Raw genomic sequence first — 6,950 nt, forward strand, 5'->3', positions numbered from 1 at the left:
TCTGTTTTCTCTTGCTGCTTTCAGGAGTGTCTCCTTGTCTTTGAGTTTGGAGAGCTTGACTATGATATGATTTTCTTTTGGGGTCCACCCATCCTGGACTTTGTTGGGCTTCTTGAATTTCTGTCTTTTCGCCCTTGAGGATGTTAGAGAAGTTTCCTTCCAGTAGTTCTTCGACTATTTCCTCTGTGGACTTGTGTGACTCATTTTGTTCTGGAATGCCAATAATTCTTAGGTTATTCCTCTTCATGTTGTCCAACATGAATCTTAGACCTTCGTCTGAATTTTTTACCCTTTTTTGGGTTTATTCTTCTATCTTAGTGGAATTGAGAGACTTGTCTTCCAGCTCACTGATTCTTCCTTTCATCTCATCTATTCTACTCCTCTGCCCTTTCAGGGAGTTTTCCATTTCTGCCATTTTGTTGTTGATTGTTTGAACCTCTTTCTGAAGGTTTTGGATTGTTACAATGCTGTATCTATTTTGTTTGATTGTTCCTGTAGTGCTTTTCTGACTTCTTCCTTATTTTTCTCAACTCCATTGTAAAGTGTTTTGAGACATTGTATAATCATTTTTCTGAATTCTTTCTCAGGTATCTCCAAAGCCTGCCTTCCTTCCAGCATGGAGAGAAGGTCTACTTCTGGTTCATTTGTCTCAGATATTTTATCTTTTTTCTGGACATGTGCCGATATGGACATCTGCTTTTGCTTCTTGGACATGTTTAATGTTTATCTGTCGCCCTAATAATTAATTAAGTATGCGTTTTGGTAATTTTTTATGTTTTCTGATTACCTCCAGGAAGATGTGATCAGGATGTGGTCTTCCGTTTTCACTCTTATTGCTTAACTCAGAGTAACTTTTTTGGGTCTCAGTTGGGCCTGGGCCTGGGCCTCGGCGGCGGGCCGTTTGGGCCTCGGGCAGGTGGGTTGAGCCTAGGGTGGGCCGTTTGGGCCTCTGGGGACCTGGGCATCAGTGACCGGGCTGCAGGAGGGTTAGGCCACGGGCTGGTGGTTTGGGCCTTGGGTGGGCGGTTTGGGCCTCAGGGGGCCTGGGTATCAGCAGCTGGACATCAGACGGCTTGGGCCTCAGTGGGTGGGTTGGGCGGATTGGGCCTCGGGGCCTGTGGATTGGGGACTGGGCTGAGGACGGGTTGGGTCTCAGGGGCACTGGGCCTTGGCGACAGGGATACTCAGCAGGTTGGGCCTCCGGGATCCTGGGCCTCAGCAACCTGGCTATGTGGCGGGTTGGACCTTGGTTGGGCCTGGGCCTTTGTGACCAGTCTGTGGGCGGGTTGGGCCTCAGGCCAGGCCTTGGCCTTAGTTGGAGTGTCTTGGCCTTGGGATGGCCTTGGCCTCAGTGGGTGGGCCTGTGCCTTGGGCGTTCCTGTGCCTCTGCGGCTTGGCAGAGGGCTGGTCTAGGCCTGGGCAGTAGAGGGCTGGGGGTAGTGGCTGCAGGGAGGTAGTGTCCGTATTTGATGACGTAAAAAATGCCTCTATCAGTCTCTCTGTACCGTGGGCACCCCGAATTTCATGATATCTGCGCCAATATCCCTCTCTATTTGTTCAGCTTTGTTAGTTATGCTTCCTTTTCTCTGGAAATGCAGCCTTCTAAGTGGGGTTGCTCTAGCCCTGCATTCCAGGGTCTTCAGGGGGCAGAGGCACTCACCAGCACAGAAGCGGGAGTCACGTGCAGGCAGGCAAAAGCTTAAAATGCCTATAATTCCTCAGCAATTTGATCTTTTAAAAAAAACGAGTTCAGAATGTTGAAATATAAGATCTTATGTTTGTTCAAAGGCTGTCTGTCTGCTAGACAGAGGTTTCTTATGTGCGATTCCACCCCTTTTCCCCGAGACTGCCCTACCTGAGCTGCCTGGTCAGGGAAGCACCGGAAGTTGAAATGAGGCTGTAAATCTTTACGGGAGTAGAAAGCCTCATCTTTCTCCCATGGAACAGCTGGTAATTTCGAACTGCTGACCTTAAGGTTCGCAGCCTGATTCTTAACCACTATGCTACCAGAGCACCTTTCTTAATGAATATTACACTACTTTGTAACTATCACAGTCAGGATAATGCCAACTAGTGAGTAATATGGCCGAAATATGAAAGCAGGATAGTCTGACTCTAGAACCTATCCTCTAACCAACCACTGCACTATTCTGTCTTCTTATACCTAATAGGATTGCTTTATTTCAGTAAAATAATTAAACAGTTGAAATTACTGGAAGTCATTTAAATTTGGGTGCTGTTGGACACAGTTTAAGTGCATGAGGCCTTCATTTAGAATTATGGAATTTTACAAGTATAAGGACTATTAATGAGCTCGTTTGTCTCCTTGATTTTATAAACAAGGGCAGTGAGACCTAGTGAGATTGACTTGTCTGATGTCTTGAAGATGGTGATTAACAACATCTAGAAGGCAGGCCACCTGACACCAACTATAGTATTTCTTCTTCTCAAGTCTGAGCATTTAGTCTCCAAAAGGTCAGGGCTCTATTGGGATGGTATAAGAAAATAAAGGGAGCATGGTTGCTCTGTAGGATAAGCACTGGACTTTGAACCATAAGGCCGGCAGTTGGAGCCTGCCAACTGCTCTGTGGGCGAAAGATGACTTTCTAATCCCACGAAAATTTATAATCTTGTAAACTCCATACAGAGTTGCTATGAGTTGAAACCAGCCCAGTGGCACTTAACAACAATAGTAGGAAAATAAATGTTTATTTGGTACACTGGCATTCTTATAATTAGTATTTATTGATGCAAATACTTGACATGTTCTAGAGATTGAGTAGTGAATGTGGCAGATAATGGCCCTTGGCCTCATGTAATTTGCAGTCTACTGAGGATATAGAAGGAGTAAAAAGAAATTAATTTGGTAGTCATTTTAGGTTCTATAAGAAGGTTAAGAACAGGATGATTAGCAGTGGTGGGCAACCAACCAGTATTTGGGGGTGGGAGGAAGCAAAAAAGGCAAGGGAAATCTAATTGGATTAAGTATCTAAACTAAAACCTAAAGGACTAGGAAGAGATTAAAGAAAGGGTGAGAGATTATGGAAAAATTTACAAGATTGTTTACTGAACCAAACAGTAAAGGGGAAAACACCTTGGGGCAAGAGAATACTTACTTGCAGGAGGACCTTGAAATGATTTAGTATGACAAGGGCTTGAAATGTTTGGGATGGGTTGACCCCTGGGGGAGTTTAGATTGATGAGAGACAGCCTGGAGAGGTGAGCAAGGCCTAGACTCAGATCGTAGCATGATAATGGAGAGTGAGGAAAGGCTTCCAACATCCTCCCAACAGGAGACTTACCACCAAGATTTGCAGTGAGAAAAGTTTGGAACAATATGGAGGATGGATTGTGGAGAGAGAGGTTGGAGGCTGCAGTCTTAGTGAGTTGGAACAGTCCTTTGAAAAAGATACAATGTGATGTGCAGTAAACCAATTGAAAGCTGATTTAGGAGAAGGAGAACTGACAAGTCTTGGATATTGCCCAGAAGTGGGAGATAAGGGTAGGAAGAAGAGCTAGGCAATTGGGTACATGATGAGATGGGGAAAATAGAAAATGAGGGACATAGATGTTTACTTCCTTTGGAACATGTTGAGCCTGAGGGCAGTGGGCCATTCAGGAGTAGATGTTCATTGGCAGTTGGCTCTGTGGCTGAGAAAAAACTGACTTTGGGATTTTTTGCATGTAAGGTGGGATTTGAAGTATTTGTAACAGGTAAGAGCAGTGAGAAAAAGTAATGAGTTTGAGAGTAGGCTTCTAAGATCACATGCTCGCTGCTCAGATTTCTATACCAAATAAATCTGATGTTTAATGGGTGTATTCCTTTTAAAATAATAAGTATTCTTATTCATTAATCATAACATTTTGAAGCAAATGAAATTATCTCATCACTCTGGAGAAACATTTCTATTATAAAAAACATTTCTATTTATTGAGTAGAAGATTTGTTTTTCCCACTTTAAAATTATATAAGCAGTACATGGACATATACTTGTAATATATATATATTTAAATAAACCCAGTTTATAGAGAATAAAAAGTTTGTCCCTTTTAATTCTCATCTCATCTGCTTTCCTCCCAAGATTTTTTTCTGTGATTTTTGCATGTGTCATTCTGCAGAGAAGCACTGTTCTGAACTGAGTCCTGGTTGGAATTGAATAAACAAAGTGTAATATATACATGCACGGAGTATTACTCTTCTCTAAGGAAAAATGAAGTTCTGATACATGCTATAATATGGGTTACCCTTGAAAACATGTTGAGTGAAATAAGTCAGTCACAATTGGTTTACTTAGTTTTTTTTGGTTTTGTCTTCATACGTTAGATTATGAGCTTCCAGGAAGAACTTGACCCATTCTGATTTATAATTGCTAAGGAGCTCTGGTAGCGTAGTGGTTACGAATCGGGCTGCGAACCTTAAGGTCAGCGGTTCGAAACTACCAGCCGCTCCGCGGGAGAAAGATGAGGCTTTCTACTCCTGTAAGGATTTACACCCTCGGAAACCTTGTACAGGGTCGCTATGGGTCCGAACCGACTCGACAGCACTTAACAACAACAACAACAATGCTCTGATATGTTTCATCTTTCTTTCATCTGATTTTCTTTTTCTTTTGTTTTCAGTTTTTAGCTTGTGTTATAATATGTTTTTGTTATTTAAAAACTTTTTCCCTTTAATGATTCATATGTTCCATTTGCTAGTTATAATTTGTTAGTAATGAGATTGTTTAAATATTGTTTTAGGAGAGTACCAATTCATTGTCTTCTCAGTTCAACCCTAAATGTACATTAAGTTACTTAGGAAGCATTTAAATACAAATGTTTCGACTGCTGTTCCCTCTTTAAATGCTGAATCAGTTGGATTGGTGTGATTCAGGCAACTGGAACTTTTTAAAAAAAATTCTCTAGATGATTTTGATTTGCACCCAGTGTTGAGAATCCTAGTTTTTGATCAGAGTGGTAACTGCAGTGTATTCCCACAGTACAAGTGGAGATGTTCTTCCAGGAGTAAATTCATAGAGTAGAAGCCCTGGTCCTGCTAAGGCAGTTCTTCTAGGGTTCATAGTCGTTGGTGATGGTATTTCTTTTTCTTTATCCTAACACCTCTGTTGGTGGCCACTTTATTTTATAGAGCGTTGTCTCACAGCTTAACCCTTTGAGACTACTGGAGGAGGCAACTTTTCCCCAGACCTTTAATTATTTCTTCTGATAATCCCTTGTACACTTCAATTCCACATCCAGTTTCCACTGTCTCTGAATTTGAGTCTGTGTCCTCCAGGGTCATATTGGGCACACTCAGCATTTAGCAGGTCCTTCTTTTACTTAACTTGAGTAGAAGGTTCCTCTACGTGGTTAGTATGGCCATCATTCAGTGCTGGTGACTTTTTTTTTGCTCCCCGACAAATTCTTTCTGATGGCAGCTTCCCTTTTTATCCTCAGCTGCTATGGATTTAGTCTTATTTTTATATTTTTATAATGCATATATTCTTTTTTGTTGTTGTTACAAACCTTTAATTTGTTTAAAAAAAAACAAAAAAACATGTGAAGCTCGATAAAGCAAACTACAAGATGATACCTATACTCCTTTAGATTTTAACATAAAAAATGAATAAATGCCAGGGTATATAGAAATTGGTATATTCATGGTATATAATGGAAATTAAAAAGCTCCTTTCTTATGCAATGGAATCCAGTTTCCCATCCACAATACAATCTATACAGAGTATCTATTCTTCATACCCTGTGTCTCTCCAAGGAGATTAATAAAGAACCATTTGAGAGTAAACATAGCATAGTGATTCAAAACATAAAAAAAGCAGGGGTGACATGAAAAAAGAGATGCTAGTAAACCTCAGGGCTGTTTCTCAAATGCCACAGCATTCAGTTTCTTCTGCCTTCCCTTCAGTTTTTTCATCTAGTTTTCAGGACGTCCCTCTTGACTCCTCGCTCTCTCTGCCTCCCTGGCAAGTCTGTCTGCCCTCAAGGCCAGAGCCAGTCTCTCCCTTGCTTTCTTCACTTTCTGTGTCTGTCTCCTGATATCTACAGGAGTTACCAATTGCCCACTGAGAATATGTGAGAGACACATGCCCACACCTGGGATGATCTCTGCCACATTAGAGTACTGGACTGGAGTGGGTTCCGTGTAGGTTAATGGACCTACATCATTAACTGGACCACCTGGTGCAATTATTTGTGATGCATCTAAGAAGTCCAAAGTACTGAACAGCTCTCCGGTAGTGCTGCAGGCCTGGAGTCCTTGCAGTCGCCTGTATGCGCACACCTGTTGGCACTTCTTCAACTTCGCCTCCCATTGATTGCATCGGACCCCATTGCCTGGGTGGGAAATGATTCTGCTAACTGGCCTCTGGAAAATACAGCTGGTCAACCTTATGGGGATTTTAGAACTAGCACCAAATTTCCTCCTGGCCTCAGTTTCATGCTTACGCTTCCTCTTTGACGTTTGAACCATCATGTTTCTCTTGAGCTTCCCCAGAAAGGTCTGCCTAGGAGAGCAGGTCGATGCACGTTCATCCATGTTCTCAGAAATGTTCTGCTGACTACACTCTTGAGATGCAGAGGGCTTGTTTCTTCAAAATGGTGGAGGCTGGCCGGTCCCAAATCTGTAGTTCAGAGATCAGTCTGGAAGCTTTTTCTCATCTGTGTAGTCTATAATGCATATATTCTTACTATAAATAAATATGTTGTTGTTAAGTGCCGTTGAGTCAGTTCTGACCCATAGCGAACCTGTGTATGGTTTCTGAGGAGCAGCTGGTGAGCTTGAACTACCAACCTTGCAGTTCAAACTGACTTTGCAGTCCACCCACATTGCCACACCAGGAGTCCTGGATAGTCTTCCATTTGTTATTTCAAGAAAGGAAGAGAGGTATGTTCTGCTGTTCCTTTTTTTAACATGAACCAGAAGCCCTCTTACACTTTTTCGTTACTTCAGAAAA

General features: G+C 42.1%; 1 protein-coding gene across 1 annotated transcript; it reads right to left on the minus strand.

The window, feature by feature from the left end:
- Positions 1–5,911: 5,911 nt before the first annotated feature.
- Positions 5,912–6,532, minus strand: LOC102822397 (putative methyl-CpG-binding domain protein 3-like 3-like). Its single transcript, XM_006839355.1, has one exon. The coding sequence runs from the start codon at positions 6,530–6,532 to the stop codon at positions 5,912–5,914; it is 621 nt and encodes a 206-aa protein (XP_006839418.1).
- Positions 6,533–6,950: the final 418 nt, after the last annotated feature.

This window comes from Chrysochloris asiatica, unplaced genomic scaffold (genome assembly GCF_000296735.1).
Source record: "Chrysochloris asiatica unplaced genomic scaffold, ChrAsi1.0 scaffold00023, whole genome shotgun sequence".
Classification (NCBI taxonomy): Eukaryota; Metazoa; Chordata; class Mammalia; order Afrosoricida; family Chrysochloridae; genus Chrysochloris; species Chrysochloris asiatica.

Excerpts from the sequence above, each read along its gene's own strand:
- LOC102822397 (XM_006839355.1), bottom strand. The coding sequence starts at position 6,532 with ATGGATGAACGTGCATCGACCTGCTCTCCTAGGCAGACCTTTCTGGGG.